The sequence below is a fragment of the Plecotus auritus genome, assembly GCF_963455305.1.
Source record: "Plecotus auritus genome assembly, chromosome: 1".
Lineage (NCBI taxonomy): Eukaryota > Metazoa > Chordata > Mammalia > Chiroptera > Vespertilionidae > Plecotus > Plecotus auritus.
Genome location: NC_137770.1, coordinates 168,543,844 through 168,564,651, shown reverse-complemented (window position 1 = coordinate 168,564,651; position 20,808 = coordinate 168,543,844). Strand labels below are relative to the sequence as shown.

The window sequence follows — 20,808 nt, the reverse complement described above, 5'->3', positions numbered from 1 at the left end:
GCGACGCCCAGTCAGGGTTCAACTGTCAAAGTAAGGTCTCAGAAAATTCAGGTGCAAAAGAGACAAATCAAATTTAATAAATAGGAAGTCACTAGCTTTCTTTGGGGGAGAAATTTTAGCGGAAGCTGAAGTCAGATATCAAGAAGGGGAGAGAAGAATGTAGGATAGCCGGTGCCCAGCCTGGCGGTGCTCAAACGTACTTGACACATGAATAAACTACCTGATACAAAAGATAAAAATATGGCTTGGTTCCTATCAGGTAACAGTTCTTTACTAGTAAAAGTACACCGGGCATCTTTTTCTTCTAGTGAAACCGGAGAACAAAAGTATAGACAAGGACAACAGTGTGGTGACTGTGGAGGTAGAAGAGGGTACAGGGTGGATAAACAGTGATGGGGGAAAAATAAAAGATACGGAAGGAAAAAACAACTCGAAAGAACGCAGACAAGCCCTCCTCCCGGGTTCCGACGCGAGCAGATCCCCGCCTGGGCAGAGCGCGGATCGGAGCTGCGGTTGAAGCCGGCACCGACCACCGCGCAGCGTGTAAAGCAGGACCACGCGAGGCCAGCCGGCATCCCCGAAGACCCACGGGCGGCTGGAAGAGGGCCGGTCTCCAACTCCTCCCTCCCGGGATATCCCGGGGCAACACCGCGGTGACACTTCCTGGAACGTCAGGATGCCACGGACGCGGCTATTTTACGCCACTTCCTTGTCTTGTCGGAAGGCACGTTGGCCTGACTGTCGTAAATTGTCGTAAACAAGTGGTTGAAGTTGGGTATTACTGTTGCTCTTCCCGCGCTGAAGGCTGTTTTGGAAAGTTGACAGCTTCCTTGGTTCTGCCGGTGAGTATTTTTTTTTTTAAATAAACTAGTTATTTGAGCTTCTGGTCGTTTTCCCCCTTCACTTGGTGCCGGGACGGTGGCCTGGGAGGCCCAACGTGCGTCGGAAGTACCGGGCGGGTGGGTGTGCGCGCGCAGCCGGGCTAGCGGTGCACGTGGAGCCGGTGAGAGGCGCGGGGAACCGGAGCAGTGGTGAAGGCTGGGCGCGGAACCCCGATGGGGAGGGCGGGAGGCGGGCAGGCAGGGACGGCGGCATGAGGACCATGCTGCCCGCAGGGGGAGGAGGTGCTCATCGAGGCGACATGGCTGCAGAGGGTCGGTCGGCGCTCACAGGACTGTGGGGAAGCCACACTGCTCACCTTTCGGGTTCGTCACTGGCGGCTTGGCAGTGGGTTGGGTGGCGGAGTTGCTGTCGTTAATACTGTCCCCTTTATGGTGTTCTGACCGAGGTTCGGAAAGGTTAGGTGCTGTACCCAGAGGCCACAGTGACCAAAGGGCGGCACGCATTGTTTTTCTCACCAGGTGGGAACGAGCATGTCTTTTCGAGGCGGAGGTCGTGGAGGCTTTAACCGAGGTGGTGGAGGTGGCGGCTTCAATCGTGGCGGCGGCAGCAACAACCACTTCCGAGGTGGAGGTGGCGGCAATTTCCGAGGCGGCGGCGGCAATTTCCGAGGCGGCGGCGGCAGAGGAGGATTTGGACGAGGGGGTGGCCGCGGCGGCTTTAGCAAAGGCCAGGACCAAGGACCTCCGGAACAAGTAGTTTGTATGTCGGTTTCAAAGCTTAGCCTACCTGTGGGTGGGGGTAGAGTAGGGGTGAGGTTGAGGTTGTGTTTTTAGGAAGTTTGGGAGTCAGGTGCTGTAAAATAGATCCAGCAACTCACATACAGAGGTTACTGCTTGGTTGGTGAGGCACATCTCTGGATATGCTGTAAACTGACTTAAAGTCATGCTCTGGCTTGTAAGGGGGAGATTAAGAAAGCTGAAGGACACTTAGAATGCACCAGGGAGGTGGAACTTGAGCTTGGGCTGAAAGGAAGATATTAAATAGGTAATATTTTATGCTTACCCCCATTGTCTCCGTTTTACAGATAAGGAGACTGATTCAGTTAAGTTTCTTTGCTAGGGTCATAGTTAGGAATAAGTGATAATCAGTAAATGAAATATTTGAGGTACAAGGCAAGTTTTCTGACTCCAAAGCCCAGAATGTATCTTACTCTTCAGTAAGAGAAGTCAGAATTTTGCTTGGAAGGGAAACAACAGGAAGTCAAGGAAAAGACCTAATTAGAGCAGTTTTGGAGTAATTATCAATGAGGTAGGATGGAAGTCATAGAAAGTGAGAGATTTGACGGTAGAGTCCTGTCAAAGAGGAGGAAGGATGCATACAGTCTAATATAAAGAATAGAGGCTGGATCAGTATGCAAGATGGTTTGAAGAAGGTAATAGATAAGAGTCCAAGGTCCCAGCCCAGTAGCCATTTCAACAGTTCATGCACGCAGGAAGCATTGAGAGCATGGTGGGAGTGAGAAGAAAAGGAAGGGTTAGATGGGAGAGAGATTCTAATGGAAACAAACTCAGTAGAACTTGGCTAATACTGACGATTGTTAAAAGCTTCCAGATTTTGAGCCTGGGTGATAGGGATGGAGAGTTGGTTTTGCAGCGGTGCGATGAGTATTTTAGTTTGGGGTGACAATAGTCAATTAGAAATAAAGGTCGTTATTTTGAGGTTCCACACTTTTCTGGAAAAGATTGAAGTAATTGGTGAAGAGGTGGTAGTTGGAAGGTATAAAAGTGGAGGAAGAAAAGACAAGAGCAAACAAGACTTGTTTTGCAGTTAAGGGTTGAGGAGAAGGAAGAATCGACAGTAAAATGTCACACAGTGTTTAATCAAATAATAATCGTTATTATTGTAATAAAATCACTGTTCTAGGTTGAGGAGTCTCAATGTGCCAGGCACTTTTCTAAGCAGTTGACATTTAATATTGCATTTACTACTCACAATGCTGTATGTTAGGTGTTGGAACTGTTATTAGCCATATGTTGAAGATGAGGACACTGAGGCAGAGAGAAGGTGAGACCCTTACCCGAGGTCACATAGGTAGTATGTGGTGGATTGATATACCAACTCAGGGAGGCTTTTGTATCCCAGAAAAACAGTAATGGTGAAATCCCAGGTAAACAAGAGGAAGCTTCCAGAAGAGGTTGGTCAGTATAATTTGAAATTGTTTTATATTTTAATGTTTTCTTGTCCTATTTCAGTATTAGGAGAATTCCTGCATCCCTGTGAAGATGACATAGTTTGTAAATGTACCACAGATGAAAATAAGGTGCCTTATTTTAATGCTCCAGTTTATTTAGAAAACAAAGAACAGATTGGAAAAGTGGATGAAATATTTGGACAACTTAGAGATTTTGTATCCTTTTTAATTGGAAGATGTAGTGATCTCATTGAAAGGTTATTTGCTTTTTATGGAGCTAAGTATTAATTAAACCTATTGCTTCAGACCATAACGGAGAATCAAGAGAGGGAGAATGTATTTCCATGTATACAGGAATGGACAAAAGTACAGTTTACAGCTCGTATGGAAAATACAATAATTAATAAATAATAATACAAGGATAAACTCTGTGGTTTGCATACTCACAACTGTAAATCTACTTTGCCCACCCCTGTATTGTAAAGACAGGTCCTTTTGGGAAGGTTTTAGAAATGATTGCCATTTGGATAAGTGCTGCAGGATCGAGGTACTTTGCTTTGGCTATGATCGTGCCACTGGAGTGGGATGGTGGAATTGAAAGTTTTAAAGGTAAATATTAATTTCCTTCTGGAAACACCTATCTTACCTTTCCTAAACATTTCCATGTATTCTAACCCTTGTTTTTAAAATTACACTTGAAATCAGAAGGTTATCTTTTTTAATCTTAATTGCTTATTCCTTAATAAAATTAATAGTATTTTTCAGTTAAATTGTCAGAAAACATGAAGGCATCTTCCTTTAAAAAGCTACAGAAGGTGAGTCAAGCTTATGATACCTAGGGTCCTTGGTTTTATAAGTGAATGACCTACCTCAGGGTAGTCCTGCTTAGGGCACTTGAGACTCCCTCAATATATCACCAGTGAAGCTCTTAAATTGAAATGTTCTGTACCTCAAACATTGAACTTACTTATCTTTAAGACTAATTCATTAAATACAGGCTTTCAGAAAGTATTCCTTGCTTATATGAGCAAATTCTGTAACTGCTAGAGTAAGTTTTTTAGTTTATGCAAAACTGTCTTATTGAAAAGCCTTGCATGACCAAACATTCTAAACAAATCATTAAAGTATAAAATTTGAATTATTTGGAAAAAGTCAGATATTAAATATGTGCAAGAGGTAGCTATGCAAATGTTAATAGTGGGACCAAATTTAGTGTATTGGCTTTCTGAGGAAGTGAGCTTGAAGCTGATATTTGAAAGTTGACTAGCAGTTATTCCCAAACCTTGCTTCACATCAGAATTATCTGGGGGTGCTTTTAAGAAGATGTATGTCTGGGTTGCACTCCCAAGAAATTTGACCCAGTATGTCTTAGGTGGGGACTAGGACTTGGTGCAAAAAGGAAGGCTCCTGGATGATTTTGATGTAGTTAGGCTAGCGCTTGGGAACCAGTGCACTAGTCAGAGAGGAGGAGGATGTGCTTTATAAGGAGAGAAAACTGTGTGCAAGTCTGAGAAAGTAAGCCACTTGAAGGATCCAGAAAAGGCAGAGGTGTAGCTTGGACAGAGAACATTTAAGAATGAGAAAGTTATGAATTATGACTAGAGGTAGGCAGGAGCTAGATTACTTAAGGCCGTCAGGTCACAAGAAAGAGTTCAGACTTTAGTTTTAGTTTTGTTTTTAAATATTAGGGAAAATGTGGTTAAATTTATACCTAAAAGTACTGGAAAAATAAACTCCCTGGGAAGGGTTCAGTACTCTATGTGAAGGGGCCAGGTTGGAAGAGATATTTTGGACTGGGGCAGTGGAAATGGAGAAAAATAGATGAATTTATGAGAGGTAAAGGAAGTAGAATCGACAGGTCTTGATAATTGATGAGCTGTTGAAATTAAAGTAAAAAATGCCACCGTCTTTCAGATGTCTTGATTTCAGCATCTTTGTGGATAGTGTCACCATTCACTGAAATGGGCAACACTGGAGAAGAAGGGAATTGGGGGAGGAGGAAGGACAGTTTTGGACATACTAGGTGTACAGGTTAATTATGCAGATTTTGTTCAATAGATGGAGTTACATGTATGTTGATACATACGTGATTTGATATGTATGCTGTTCTGTTTTATTGACAACAAGCTTCAAAACTTCCTATGTCAAATTTTCTGAAGATGTTAACATCATCTTAAAAATGTCAAATTTCGTGCCAAAAAAAGAACATTTGCAGGAAGTTTTAATTCATTACTTTATTTTGAAGAAAAGTGCTGCTGAAAGTTATCGTATATTTGGGAAACTTACGGTGAACATGCTCCATCTCAAGATATTTGTGAACGCTGGTTTAAACGCTTTGAAAGTGATGATTTCGATGTGAAAGACAAAGAACGCCCAGGTCAACCAAAAAAGTTTGAAGACCAACAATTACAAGCATTATTGGATGAAGATGCGTGTCAAACTCAAAAACAACTTGCAGAAAGATTAAACGTTACTCAGCAAACAATTTCCGATTGTTTACAAGCAATGGGAAGGACTTTAAAGGAAGGAAAATGGGTGCCACATCAATTGAATGAAAGACAAATGGAAAACCAAAAAGTCATCTGTAAAATGTTGCTTCAATGGCACGAAGAAAATCGTTTTTGCATCGAATTGTGACTGGTGATGAAAAGTGGATTTATTTTGAGAATCCCAAACCCACAAAATCATGGGTTGACTAGGTCAACCATCAACATTGACTGCAAGGTCAAATCGCTTCGGAAAGAAGACAATGCTCTGCGTTTGGTGGGATCAGGAAGGTGTGGTGTATTATGAGCTTCTAAAACCAGGTGAAACCATTAATACTGATCGCTACCAACAACAAATAATCAATTTGAACCACGCTTTGATCATAAAATGACCAGAATGTTCAAGAAGACACAGCAAAGTAATTTTGCTTCATGATGACGCACCATCACACACTTCAAAACCAGTTAAAGACATGTTAAAAGATCTTGCCTGGGAAGTATTAACCCACCCACTGTATTCACCAGACCTTGCTCCTTCAGATTACCACTTGTTCTGATCGATGGTACATGCACTTTCTGAGCAGCACTTTGAAACGTATGAAGAAGTGGAAAATTGGGTCTCTGAATGGTTTGCTTCAAAACAAGAAAAGTTCTATTGGGACGGTATCCACAAATTACTTGAAAGATGGGGGAAATGTGTAGCTAGTGATGGACATTACTTTGAATAAAGCACTTTTGATGTTTCTCTTGAAATTATTGTGTTTGATTACAAAATCCGCCATTATTAACCAGTACACCTAGTATATAGATTATAGTTTTGAAGCCCTCGTGTGTGTTTTGGGTAAAATTGTTTCATTATTGTGAAGAAAAATATTCTTAGTCCTAAATATAGGGTGGGTTTAGTTTCTACAAATTGTCCATTACTTTATTTATTTATTTATTTATTTTAAAATATATTTTATTGATTTTTTTACAGAGAGGAAGGGAGAGGGATAGAGAGTTAGAAACATCGATGGGAGAGAAACATCGATCAGCTGCCTCCTGCACACCTCCCACTGGGGATGTGCCCGCAACCAAGGTACATGCCCTTGACCGGAATCGAACCTGGGACCTTTCAGTCTGCAGGCCGACGCTCTATCCACTGAGCCAAACCGGTTTCGGCTCCATTACTTTATATGTTCAATAAAAAGTTATTGATCATTTATTAAAATATTGAAATAGCTATATGTCAATGTTTTATTTTTTATTTTAATGCTAAGTATTTAATAGTTTAATTATGGCAGGCAATTCTGTTAAGTTAAAATGTAGTTAATTTTTGGAAGGCATTTCCTGTTTCTAAGGAGATTGAATTGGTCTTATTAGGTGCCAAAGTCTACGTGCTTTATGTACATTACTTTTTTGATCTGCACAAGGACTGTGTGAGGTAGGTACTTTATTATCATGATTTTACAGATCAGAAAACTAAGGCACAAAAAAACTAACTTTTTGCCCAGGGCTACACAGTAGTATGTAGTAGAGTTGGGATTTGAACCCAGGCAGTCTTTAAGTCTAGGTATAGTTATAATTATATAATCTTAGTGACTATACTATATTACCCAAGTCATCACACTAATTGTTTCTATTTTACTTCCAGTTTTACATAGACCCATATAAGCTGCTGCCACTGCAGAGGTTTTTACCTAGACCTCCAGGTGAAAAGGGACCTCCAAGAGGTGGTGGCAGGGGTGGTCGAGGAGGAGGAAGAGGCGGAGGTGGAGGTGGCAGAGGTGGTAGAGGCGGTAAGTTACTTGTAGGAGAAAATTTCTAATGAGATTTCAAAGTTTCAGCCAATTCATATAGTACAATTAAATTTTATACATAGGCAAACCTCCCAAATGTTTATTTACTAGAAGCCCAGTGCACGAAAATTCGTGCACTCAGGGGGGTCCCTCAGCCTGGCTTATGCCCTTTCACAATCTGGGATCCCTCAGGGGATGTCCGACTGATGGCTTAGGCCTGCTCCCCGGGGGATCTGTCCTAAACTGGCAATCACACATCCCAATTGGCAGCCCAGAAATAAAATCTATATGTTCCAATGTCATGTCAAAGACCATCTATACCAGCCGTGCGGCCCGCAGGCTGGATCTGGCCCGTTCGGCTGTTCTATCCGGCCCGCGGAGCCGAAAGAGTGGAGGGTTCTCTTGCTCTCCTTTACTTTGAATTTATATTAGTTCACACAAACACTCCATCCATGCTTTTGTTCCGGCCCTCCAGTCCAGTTTAAGAACCCATTGTGGCCCTCGAGTCAAAAAGTTTGCCCACCCCTGATCTATACTAATCTATACTAATAAAAGAGTAATATACTAATTAGACTGGGAGACCTTCCAGATGTCCTTCTGGACAAAGCCGGGGGCTTGGCAGGCCTGCAAACTGCCCCCAAACGGCCCTCAGCCCCTTGCCCAGGCCCACCCCACCCCCAGCAGGGAACCTTACCCTGATGGGGGCATGCCCAGCCTGCAAACGGCCATCAGCTCCTCACCCAGGCTGGCCATGCCCCCCAGCAGAGACCCCCACCCCGATGGGGTTGTGGCCAGCCTGCAAATGGCCATCAGCTCCTCACCCAGGCCGGCCATGCCCCCCAGCAGGGACCCCCACCCCAAAGGGTGTGTGACCAGCCTGAAAATGGCCCTCAGTCCCTCACCCAGGCTGGCCACAACCCCCAGTGGGAACCCCCTCCCTGATGGGGGCGTGGCCTGCCTGCAAACCACCCTAGGCCCCTCGCCCAGGCTGGCCCTGCCCCCGAAGGGGACCCCCACCCTGATCCAGGAACCCCTTCAGGGCAGACCAGCCAGCCCCCACCCATGCACCAGGCCTCTATCTATACTAATAAAAGGGTATTATGTTAATTAGACCGGGAGACATTCCGGAAGACTTGCCGGACATCCTTCCAGACAAAGCCATGCTGGCAGGCCCAAAGCAGAGACGGTTAGGGGTAATCAGGCCAGGAGGGGAGGGCAGTTGGGGGTAATCAGGCCAGGAGGGGAGGGCAGTTGGGGGTGATCAGGCTGGTGGGGGGGCAGTTGGGGGCGAGTAGGCTGGCGGGGGGGCCAGTTGTGGGCGAGCAGGCTGGCAGGGGGGGCAGTTGGGGGTAATCAGGCCAGGAGGGGAGGGCAGTTGGGGGTGATCAGGCAGGCAGGCAGAGTGTTAGGAGCAATCAGGCAGGCGGGCAGGTGAACAGTTAGGAGCCAGCAGTCCTGGATTGCGAGAGGGATCAGGCCTAAATCGGCAGTCAGACATCCCCTGAGGGGTCCCAGATTGGAGAGGGTGCAGGCCGGGCTGAGGGATAACTGCCCACATTGCACGAATTTGGTGCACCGGGCCACTAGTCTATCTATAATAATAAAAGCATAATATACAAATCGACTGAACAGTGGAACGACCGTCTGGACCACCTTTCGGACGACCATGCTATGACATGCACTTGCGCCAGGCCAGCCAAGTTGGGTGTGATGCAGTTGACTGGGCAACCCTGCTATCGCTCCACAGAGGGAGGCCCAGGCCACCTACTGGTGGGGTGATCGATTGGGGATGGGGAGGGCTCCATGATCACCCCAAAGAGGAAAGCCCAGGCCACCCTCTGCATGGCGATCGATCGTGGAGCCCCTGCTGGGTGGGCGGGGCACCCCTCTGCTGGGTGATTGATCACAGAGCCCCACGATCGATCACCCCAAAGAGGGAAGCACCGGCTGATGGCGCTGTGGCGGGTGTGTGGGACCGGCCAGTGATCACCCTGCAGAGGTAGGCCCAGGGCAGCCAAGTGATCGCACCCCATGCCTGTCGCCCACAGAGAGAGGTGACCGGTGGGGGGGAGGGGCAGCGCCACATAGATGGCAAGCAGTGGTAGTGGCGGGGTGGGGACAGCTGGCGGCTGCTGGGAGAAGGAAAGCCTCAATAGGCTCTGATTGCCGTCCAGGCCTAGGGATCCTACCCGAGGGGTCCCGGATTGCGAGAGGGCACAGGTTGGGCTGAGGGACCAACCCGCCACCCTTGTGCATGAATTTCGTGCACCAGGCCTCTAGTATATAATAAAAGGGTAATATGCAAATTGACTCTAATGGCAGAACAACCGGTCGCTGTGACGTACAATGACCACCAGGGGGCAGACACTCAATGCAGGAGCTGCCCCCTAGTGGTCAGTGCGCTTCCACAGGGGGAGCACCACTCAGTCAGAAGCCAGCTCATGGCTGGTCAGTGCAGTGATGGTGGCGCGAGTCTCCCCGCTCCGCGGCAGTGCTAAGCAGGCCTAAGCCGTTAGTCGGACATCCTCTGAGGGCTCCTGGGCTGCCAGAGGGATGTCTGACTGCCAGCTTAGGCCCGATCCTTCAGTGAGTGGGCCTAAGCTGTCAGTTGGACATCCCCTGAGGGGTCCCTGACTGCGAGAGGGCGCAGGCTGGGCTGAGGGACCCCTGCCCCCCGAGTGCACAAATTTTCATGCACTGGACCTCTCTGTATATAAAAGCCCAGTGACTGGAACGACCAAAATGAACAGTGGCTATGACGCACACTATGGCAGCCAACCAGCCTGATCTGGGCCCTGAGTGCCCCGCACCCTGGCTAGCCTGGCCCCCATTCGGCAACCAACACCCTGATCAGGGTGGGGCAGGCTGCCAACCGCCCGCGGCCCCTCCCCTCGGCCGGCCTGGCCCCTGATTGAAGGCAGGACCTGCTGGCCTATCGCCCATGGCGCCTCCCTCCACCGGCCCAGCTTGATGGGCCCCCATTGGGGTGGGCCAGCTGGACCCCACAGTGCACGAATTTGTGCACTGGGCCTCTAATCAATAAACTAGAGGCCTGGTGCACAAAATTGGTGCACTCGGAGGGGTGGGTCCCTCAGGCCAGCCTGTGCCCTCTCGCAGTATGGGAGCCCTCAGGGGTTGTCTGACTGGCGGTTTAGGCCCTCTCCCTCTAGGGAACGGGCCTAAGCCGTTAGTCGGACATTCTTAGTGCTGCCACAGAGGTGGGAGAGGCTTCCGCCACCGCTGCTGTGCTCACCAGCTGTGAGCCTGGCTTCTGGCTGAGCGGCGCTCCCCCTGTGGGAGTGCACTGACCACCAGGGGCAGCTCCTGCGTTGAGCTTCTTCCCCGTGGTGGTCAGTGCGTGTCATAGCTACTGGTCGACCGGTCGTTCGATCATAATGGTTGCTTAGGCTTTTATACATACAGATTAACTCTTTAGTTCAGTATTTTGACATGTATTTCCTCAAAGTTTTGGTACATTAATTGTTATAGACATCTAGACGATGAACAGGGTTGGGAATGAGATGGGGTGTAGCCTTGGGTGAGGTTAGACCTGTGAATGGTGTGGCGATGATGATGGGAGGATGGGCAGAGCCAAAGTGGTGAGGAAGAGATGCTGAAAATGGGGCTGGAAAGCTTCTTTTACTGGATCAGAAAAGAGACAGAACTCTTCATATTTGCCTCTCTCAACTTAATTATCATTTCACTCTGCAAATGTACTTTTTGGGTCTAGATAGCTCGGAGATAATTTGAGTTCAAACATATTTCTTAAATAGTTTGGGAGTACCCCTTTGGGTATTTGATGAAGGGAGATCCTCTCATTCCTATTCTATGTTGAGTCTCATATAATATTTTAAAAATTCACAATGCCAGTCTATTTTTTTAAAACCTTTCTACATATATATAGTTTTTTTTAGATTTAATAAATCTTTATTGTTCAGGTTATTAAAATTGTTCCTCTTTTTTCTCCCATAGCTCCCCTCCACCCGGTTCCCACCCCACCCTCTGCCCTTACCCCCAACCCCCGCACTGTCCTCATCCATAGGTGTACGATTTTTGTCCAGTCTCTTCCTGCATCCCCCACACCCCTTTCCCCCGAGAATTGTCAGTCCACTCCCTTTCTATGCCCCTGATTCTGTTATATTCACCAGATTATTCTGTTCATCAAATTTTTTATTCACTTGATTTTTAGATTTACTTGATAGATATGTATTTATTGTTCATAATTTTTATCTTTACCTTTTTCTTTTTCTTTCCCTTCTTAAAGAATACCTTTCAGCATTTCATATAATACTGGTTTGGTGGTGATGAACTCCTTTAGCTTTTTCTTATCTGTGAAACTCTTTATCTGCCCTTCAATTCTGAATGATAGCTTTGCTGGGTAGAGTAATCTTGGTTGTAGGTTCTGGCTATTCATCACTTTGAATATTTCTTGCACTCCTGTCTGGCCTGCATAGTTTCTATTGAGAAATCCGCTGACAGTCATATGGGTGCTCCCTTGTAGGTAACTAACTTTTTCTCTTGCTGCTTTTAATATTCTCTTTGTCTTTTGCTCTTGGCATTTTAATTATGATGTGTCTTGGTGTGGTCCTCTTTGGATTCCTTTTGTTTGGGGTTCTCTGTGCTTCCTGGACTTGTAAGTCTATTTCTTTCACCAGGTGGGGGAAGTTTTCTGTCATTATTTCTTCAAATAGGTTTTCAGTATCTTGCTCTCTCTCTTCTTCTGCCACCCCAATAATTCGGATGTTGGTACACTTGAAGTTGTCCCAGAGGCTCCTTACCCTATCTTCATACTTTTGGATTCTTTTTTCTTTTTGCTTCTCCAGTTGGGTGTTTTTTGCTTCTTTGTATTTCATATCTTTTACTTGATTCTTGCGATCCTCTAGTCTGCTGTTAGATCTCTGTATAATATTTTTTCTTTCAGTCAGTGTATATGCTTAATTTCTAGTTGGTCCTTTTTCATATCCTCGAGGGTCTCGCTAAATTTATCGGCCTTTTCTAGAAAATTCTTGAAAAACCTTATAACCGTGGTTTTGAACTCTATATCCAGTAGTTTGCTTTCCTCCATTTCTTTCATTTGTGATCTTTTTCTTTGTCTCCGCATTTTGGCTGCTTCCCTGAGTAGATAGAGTGGCTTTGCGTGGTAGGTTTCCTCTAGGGCCCAGTGGCTCAGCCTCCCCAGTTACCTGAAGTGGACACTCTTGGTGCACCCCTTTGTGGGTTGTGTGCACAGTCTTGTTGTAGTTAAGTCTTGATTGCTGTTGGTATCACTGGGAGGAATTGACCTCCAGGCCAATTGGCTGTGAGGATCAGCTGTGTCTACGCTGGGAGAACTTTTGTGCTGGAGACACCCTTATGAGACAAGACTTGCAAAAGCCTCTGTGCTCTGCTTGGATGGGGTGGAATCTCAGGGCGGAGCAGACAGAATTGGTTTCCCGTCAGCCCTGCCCTAATAGGCCCCTGTGTCTCAGTGTTCCATGGTAATCGCTGTAAGCACCTCTGAGAGAAAGCTGCCCTCGAGTTCCGCATGCTGCCAGACAGTCCAATTTCTCCCCGAATAAGCCTGGGTCCCAGAGTCTCACCCGGAATTGGAGTTCAGTGTAGTTGGGAGCTTTTGTCTCCCTCCCACTTGAGAAAGCCAGCCTCGTACTCAGTTGCCTGCCCTCTCCATGCGCGCGCCTCAGTACCTCTGTCTTCCGCAGTTCCTCTGAGTCTCAGTGTGCTTTTCTCTTTCCTGACAGTCCAGTTTCACCCCATATGAGTCTGGGTCCCCAGAGTCTCTCCCGGAACTGGAGTTCAGCACAGTCGGGAGCTTTTGTCTCCCTCCCGCTTGCGAAAGCCAGCCGTGCACTCAGTTGCCAGTCCTCTCCACGCGTGTGTCTCAGTACCTCTGCCTCCTGCAGCTCCTCTGAGTCTCAGTGTGCTTTTCTCTTTCCTTCTAGTTGTAGAATTTCCACTCAGCCAGCCTTCCTGTGGTTCTGGATGATGTCCGTTTTGTCTTTTAGTTGTAGTTTTGAAATTGTTGTGTGAGGCAGCAGTTTAGGTGTTTACCTATGCCGTGATCTTGGTTTCTCTCTTTATATATAGTTTTTAATCCTCATCTGAGGATATGCTTATTGATTTGAGAGAGAGACAGAGAGAGAGAGAGAGATGAGGAGAGAACATCAATTGGCTGCCTTCTGTATGTGTCCCCAATGGAGATACAGCCTGCAACCTGGGTATATGCCCTGACTGGGAATAGAACCAGCAACCTCTTGGTATATGGGACAACTCTCCAACGAACTGAGCCACACTGCCCAGGGCAAAACCTTTATATTTTTACTAGAAACGCGGTGCACGAAATTCGTGCACAGGTGGAGTCCTTCGGGGTGGCCTGCGGAGTTTGGGCCCTAGCTCGCACCCCCAGCCTTGCAGCCCCACAGCCCTGCTTGGCACCCTGCCTTAGCCTGGCGCCGCCCGCTAACCCCACACCCCGCCGCTGCCACTGGTTGCTGTCTGCGGGGCGATCGGGTCCCCGCTTGCACCTGCCTTGGCCTGGCACCACCAGCTTACCTGCTTCACCATCCTGCCGCAGTCACGCTTTCGTCGGGGCCCATCGAGGCTGGCAGCGCCTCCACTGCTGCCAGCGCCGTGTTGCTGACACCCTCCATGTTCCCTGCCACCACTGGCCAGGGCCTCCCTCCCTTCCCCCTGCCGACCCCACCCCCTGGTCATACTCACTGAAGAACTCCCGGTTGAGGGGACAATTTGCATACTATGCTTTTATTATATAGGGTACCAGTATTTGGAAGTATGTATTTGTTTTTTTCTTATAACTTTTTTTGTCAATTACGATTGACATTCAGTATTATTATATCCTAGTTTCAGGTCTAAGGCATAGTTGTTAGACATTTATATAGTTTCTAAATGACCCTCCGATAAGTCTAGTACATAGTTATCGCAATATTGACTATATTCCCTATGCTGTACTTTACATCCCTGTGACTGTTTTGTAACTACCTATTTGTACTTAATCTCTTCAACTTTTTCCTGCAGCCCCCCAACCCCTTCCCATCTGGCAACCATCAAAATGTTCTCTGTATCCGAGTCTGTTTCTATTGTTTATTCTTTTATTTTGTTCTTTAGGTTCCACATATAAATGAAATCCTGTAGTATTTGTCTTTCTGTCTGACTCATGTCACTTATACCCTCAGTCCAACCATGTTGTCACAAAGGCTAAGATTTCATTTTTTGGCCAAGTCATATTCCATTGTATATATGTACCACATTTTATTTATTCAGTTGTCCATCAAGTGACACTTAGATTGCTTTCATATCTTGGCTATTGTAAATAATGCTGCAGTGAACATAGGGGTGCATATATCTTTTCTATTTAGTGTTTTGGATTTCTCCAATTTAATACCCAGAAGTGGAATTGCTGGGTCCTAAGGTAGTTCTTTTAGTTTTTTGAGGAACCTTCATATTGGCTGATTTTCCGTAGTGGCTGCACCAATTCACAATCCCACCAACAATGCACAAGTGTGCCCTTTTCTCCACATCCTCACTAACACATGTTGTTTGTTGGTTTATTTATGATAGCCATTCTGACAAGTGTGAGGTGATACCTCATTGTGGTTTTAATTTGCATTTCTCTAATGATTAGAGACATTGGCATTTTTTTATATGTCAATCAGCCATATGTATGTCCTTTTTGGAGAAATGTCTGTTCCGGTCCTCTGCCTATTTTTTAGAATTTTTTTTTTTTTTTTTGGTGTTGAGTTATATAAGCTCTTTATAAATTTTGGATATTAACCTCTTATCAGGTGTATCATTGGCAAATATAGTCTCCCATTCTCTAGATTGTCTTTCATTTTATTGATGGTTTCATTTGCTGTGCAAAAACTTTTTATTTTAATGTAGTTCCATTTGCTTATTTCTTCTATTGTTTATCTTGCCCGAGGAAATATATCAGAAAAAATATTAGTAAGAGCAGTGTCTGAGAGCTTACTACCTATGTTTTCTAGGAGTTTTATGGTTTCAGGTTGTACATTTAAGTCCTTAACCCATTTTGAGTTTATTCTTGTATACAGTGTAAGACGATGGTCTAGTTTCATTTTTTGCCATGTATCTGTCCAGTTTTCCCAATGCCATTTATTGAATAGACTATTTTTACTGCATTGTGTACTTTTGCCTCCTTTGTCATAGATTAATTGACCACATAGGTTTGGATTTATTTTTGGACTCTATTCTGTATCCTCCATTGTTCTATGTGTGTGTTTTTATGCCGGTACCATGCTCTTTTTGACTACTGTAGCCTTGTAGTATAGTTTGATATCATGTGTGTGATACCTCCAACTTTGTTCTTTCCCAAGATTGCTGTGGCTCTTCAGGGTCTTCTGTGGTTCCATATAAATTTTAGGATTGCCCGGCTGGTAGGGTTCAGTGGTTGAGCGTCCACCCATGAACCAAGAGATCTCACTGGTTCAATTCCCGGGATGTGGACTCTATCCCCTCTAAGCAACACTTAGTGTTGCTTATAGGGCGTGCAGGGGCAGCTGATCAGTGATTCTTTCTCTTCATTGATGTTTCTATCCTTCTCTCCCTTTCCCTTCCTCTCTTTCTAAAAATCAATAAAGATATATTGTAGAAAAATTTTAGGATTATTTGTTCTAGTTCTGTGAAAAATGCTATTGGCATTTTGACAGGGATTGCATTAAATCTGTGGATTGCTTTGGGTAGTGTGGACATTTTAACAATGTTAATTCTTCCTATCCATGAGCACAGTTACATGCTTCCATTTATTTGCATCTTCTTCAATTTCTTCAATGTCTTATAATTTTCCAAGTACAAGTCTTTTACCTCCGTGGTTAAATTTATTCCTAGGTATTTTTTTTAATGCAATTATAAATGGGATTGTTCTCTTAATTTCTTTTTTTATAGTTCATTATTGGTGCATAAAAATGCAACTGATTTCTGAGTTTTAATTTTAGATACTACCACGTTACTGAATTAATTCATTTATCAGTACTAATGGGTTTTTGAGTGAATTCTTTAGGGTTCTCTCTAATAATGTCATCTGCAAACAGTGACAGTTTTACTTCTTCCTTTACAATGTGAATGCCTTTCATTTATTTTTCTTGGCTAGGACTTCCTGTAATTTCTCTTTTTATAATTCATTATTTCTTACAAAGTAAGCCCCCCAAAATAAATAAGAAAAGGAGAGACTGAAATAGGAAGCCATTATGAGTTGGATAATAGAAAAATGCTTAAAAAATTTAAAATTTCAAGCTAATCAGCATGTATCAGTGATGGTTCATAGGCATCTTAGTTAATCTTAAAGGATGTGTTTATGGTAGATGAAAGCCACCCATATCTTTGTCCCTTTGTTCTTAGGGTAAAAAGCCTTTGTTCAATCAAAAAATTATTTAGTGGGGAAAATAAAGTATTTTGTGTTATCAAAAGTTAAGATGCTCATACATTTAACAAGAGGGCAAAATCAAACATTAAAGTAATGAGCTTTTCTAATTCATTAAAACAGAATACTTGTTTAAAAAATTGTAGTCTAGGGTTTTAGCTTTCTACTCAACTGGGAAACTTCTGCAGTTTTTCCATTATTATCTTTTAAAAAATTGTGCAAGATAATTTGTGAAATTTTTTTTATAACTGTAGGAATTGTATTGATATTTGTAGGCCTACCAGAATAGGGTAGGCTACAGTTATTTAATAAATGTTTCCTTTATTTTTAGGTGGATTTAGAGGTGGAAGAGGAGGAGGTAGAGGTGGAGGCTTCAGAGGAGGAAGAGGAGGGGGTGGTGGTTTCAGAGGTAAGTATGAAAAAAACCCTTGAAATGACTGAAATTCTAGAATTGGTATTATCTGCCATTTTAAAATTGTTATTTAGTTTTATTTTTGTTTGCCAGCAAGTCTCTAGAACATGGTGTTCTTCATTTTAGCCTAATTTATAGCTTCATTTTATATCACTCTTCCTTGCTTTTCCCTTTGAGTTTTATCACCTACTTCCAGTTTATTTTGCTGTATTTTTAATTAGAAAAATAAAAAGGTGTAATATGAACAACAGTTAAATTTAGTAAAGTAGGTTTGCTAAACATTACAAGAACTAATGCTGATTTTAAACTTGAGATTTGGGTAATAGTATTATTAATTTCCATACCTTTAATACTTTCATTTTCTCTTAATCAGGGAGAGGACATTAAGTGTAACAGTTGACAGAGGAACTTCACCAATTGATTTCTGCGTTAACCTGCATGGTCTACTTCTGTGGATCAGAAATTTGTTTCTTGAGCAAGTCTTGAAGAACCGGTTACTACATGACAGTGGCACTCAGATGTCAGTGTCACACAAACAGAGTGCAACAGAATAGGCACTTACGGAGCTTGGACAAGTGTTTTATGTTTTATATAATGCTCGGAACTGTGATCGCTTAATAAATGAACAGTTTTCACATGAAACATATTTGAATTTTTACAATAAAATGTTTTATTTCTTTAAGTTACTTAGAGCTGTGTTTATTAAACCAGACTATTTTTGAGGTTAAAATGAACAACTAAAGCTTAAGCCCAGTGGTTTTCATGTAGAAAAAAAATGATCTGTTTACATATATAACTGATCTTTAAAAACATAATGCTAGTGAAGGAATACTTTAACATTATTTGTAAACCAACACCCCTTTCTAAATATTTCCCTTTTATATACTAGGACAGTGGTCGGCAAACTGCGGCTCGTGAGCCACATGCGGCTCTTTGGCCCCTTGAGTGTGGCTCTTCCACAAAATACCACGGCCTGGGCAAGTCTATTTTGAGGAAATGGCATTAGAAGTTTAAGTTTAAAAAATTTGGTTCTCAAAAGAAATTTCAATCGTTGTACTGTTGATATTTGGCTCTGTTGACGAATGAGTTTGCCGACCACTGTACTAGGACATTATCACCCTTTATTGTATTTTCATTTTGTGTGTTAGTAAAGCAGTTTCTCTAATTGTAATGATTAATTGATTACAAAATTTTAGTATTGATTATAACTCTATTAAAGTTGGGACAGCTTTGTTCAAAGAGAACTAAAGTTCAAGAAATTTCTGAAGAAATGTTTAATTTTTCAACATTTAATATAGATTGAATGTTGAAAATTTTACTGATTGTTCTTATTTTACATTTTTAAAGGGGATCTAAAGGTTTAAGATGTTATTCACCATAAGCAAATATTTGATTTCCTGCTACATGTTCAGATTCCTAGGTAGAGATAGTACAAATGAAATTGGTGTTGATCCTTATTGCTGTTGTAGTATCATGCAGTAGCCATGATAGCAAGTACTGTGATATGGGACCATTTCCCCTGCATTGATTTTTTTCCCCTTGTGTTTTTTCTCAGGAATGATATTACCATATCTTTTCCTAAATTTTTCCAACCTAATGCTATTTGAGTAGCATAGAGTATTGCCTGTGTCAGTATTGTGGGTTTTACTACTCTTTTGATGGAATTGTAGCAGGATTAGTAAATATGTAGGCCATAAATATATATGATGAACAAATACGTTGAAAATTACTGTTTCCCAGTAAGCAGTGTGCTTTTACAACATGGAGATTTCTTTCACCTTTTACTTGGATAAATCTTTGGTCATTGGCCGTCTTTAATCTTTTATTTTCATATTTTATTTTTCCTGTTTTTTCCTTAATGTAGCTCATTCCGGGTTTCCTTTGGGGCATTTAGTTTTGAATCAATTTCACATATTTAGGGAGCCTAACACTAATGAATATGGTACTGAGGAGTCACTGAGTTCCATTGTGAAAGATATTTTCATGCTTATTCAAACATGTTAAATCTTTTGAGTTCACTGAATAACATTCTGATTGCATCATATTAAAATGCATTGTTACCATAGCAGTTAAGCAGTTTAATGGAATATAAGCAATATTTGTCCATTTTCCTGAAAATTTGGGAAGAGTTAGGAAAAGCAGGTTGATTTTAGGCAACTGAAGTTTATGAAATTAAAATTGTGAGCTATGTGAACATTTTGATAAGAAATAGTTATATTTCTTAGTATTTTAAGCCTCATCCCAATATAGGTTTTCTGTATCACTCGTGAAGGAAGCATAAAAAAGTACTTTGAATACATTTATCTATAGCAGATAGCTGGCCATCTTTAGAATTATTTAGTTTTTATAAAAAAATTGTTTCTGGGGAATTTAAGTGGATGCTAGAGCTAGATATAATCAATCACAGAAAGGGAAGGGACTATGAACTAAAACATACTCAACTTTTTTAAAATTCTGCATACTGAATGAAAAAAAATTAACCCAAGAAGGGTTTTAAAAGAGAATTTCACTTAGGTATTCTGTTCATTGCCTTGGGATTTTTAAAAGTATTTTATTACTGAAATACTATTGAAATTCACTTCATTGGCATTGATAACTCTGCAGTATTTACATTTATTAAAAATTTGAGTTCTGATAGCTATAAGATCTGGGACAGGTCACCTAGCCTCGTTCAATTTCTTCAGTTTTTATACAGCTGAGAGAATTGGGGCAAAACAATTATCTTTGGTCCCTTGCTGTGCCATTCTAAGATTATGTAATTAATTAAATGGGGAAATAAAGCCCTCTAGTGGTTCTGTCATGCTTACACTATTTGGTGCATGTAGCATTTCTCTAGAGTTTGATTTTGAGAAATTCATTGTTGAGAAGAATCCAATAATACTACATGACATTAAAAGTATGGGGGAAAAGGTGTTGGGGTTATCTTAGTCTAACAATAAATGTATGTTAGATTGTAATTCACTTATGTAACCTATTTTTTGAGTTATGACAAGGTGGTTCAGAATATTATAATTGCCCTGTACTTTACAAGATGAATGAATTCAGGTACTTGGCTGATATGTGCTGTGGTTATGATCAGATAATTACTTGTACATGTTAAAGTATAGGGTAAATTAACTGAGCTGGAGTGTGAAGTAGATCCATGCTGTGAAATACATAGCTATTAATAAGTTACATTTCCAGACCTGGAATTTATGATGTGGCTTTAGGGGAAAACAAGTTACAAAATGATTTTATATAAATATAGCTCCCTATTTTTGCTTTTAAGAAAGTGGGAGACACCTCAAACCCTTTTATAAATATGTTTGTGTAAGCAAAGAAAGCAGAAAGGGTATAAACCAAACAATATTACCTTTAGGGGTGTGACATTTGGAAGGATGTGGAAGATTACTTCTTTGTCTCTATGAAATGGTAATGGAAAAAAAAGTATCTGAAATGGAAAAACTTTAAAGGATCAACTGAAAACAGGGACTTTAATCTCAATGGTTTTAGGGCTAAGCCTGGCTCTTAATTTCAGAACTGATTTCCAGCAGAGAACAGTTAAGTCAGCTTTTTTTTTTTTTAAACTGACAAGAGAATATTAATTTGTGATGAGATAGTAGGCAAATAAGACTTTGCCTGATTTTTTAAGTTTACCATTTTCTGAGTTTGTTTATTGTTTAAATGGGATGTTTGCACTTGATAATCTCCTTAGATATAAGACTGAT

The 20,808-nt window shown here is 42.5% G+C and overlaps 1 protein-coding gene across 3 annotated transcripts; it reads left to right on the top strand.

Annotated features, from left to right (window-relative positions):
- Positions 1-742: 742 nt before the first annotated feature.
- GAR1 (GAR1 ribonucleoprotein) lies at positions 743-20,056 on the top strand. Of its 3 annotated transcripts, XR_013960806.1 has the most exons (8): positions 957-1,003; positions 1,362-1,602; positions 3,096-3,250; positions 3,790-3,849; positions 7,154-7,298; positions 17,021-17,098; positions 17,475-17,994; positions 18,209-18,366. XR_013960806.1 is itself a non-coding variant. In XM_080672152.1 (7 exons), exons 2-7 carry the CDS (start codon positions 1,374-1,376, stop codon positions 17,486-17,488), a joined length of 681 nt encoding a protein of 226 aa, XP_080528278.1. In that variant the 5' UTR covers positions 743-842; positions 1,362-1,373; the 3' UTR covers positions 17,489-20,056. The 3 variants fall into 3 exon arrangements, 2 of the variants coding, with proteins under 2 accessions (XP_080528278.1, XP_080528279.1); XM_080672152.1 differs by lacking the exon at positions 957-1,003 and adding an exon at positions 743-842 and having other exon boundaries at positions 17,475-20,056; XM_080672153.1 differs by having other exon boundaries at positions 1,000-1,205; positions 17,475-20,056.
- Positions 20,057-20,808: the final 752 nt, after the last annotated feature.

Bases quoted from the DNA above. Each gene is read 5' to 3' on its own strand.
- GAR1 (XM_080672152.1), top strand. From the start codon at position 1,374: ATGTCTTTTCGAGGCGGAGGTCGTGGAGGCTTTAACCGAGGTGGTGGA. The intron at 1,603-3,095 runs GTATGTCGGTTT...GTCCTATTTCAG, and splicing joins ACCTCCGGAACAAGTAGTTT to TATTAGGAGAATTCCTGCAT. The intron at 7,299-17,020 runs GTAAGTTACTTG...CTTTATTTTTAG, and splicing joins TGGCAGAGGTGGTAGAGGCG to GTGGATTTAGAGGTGGAAGA.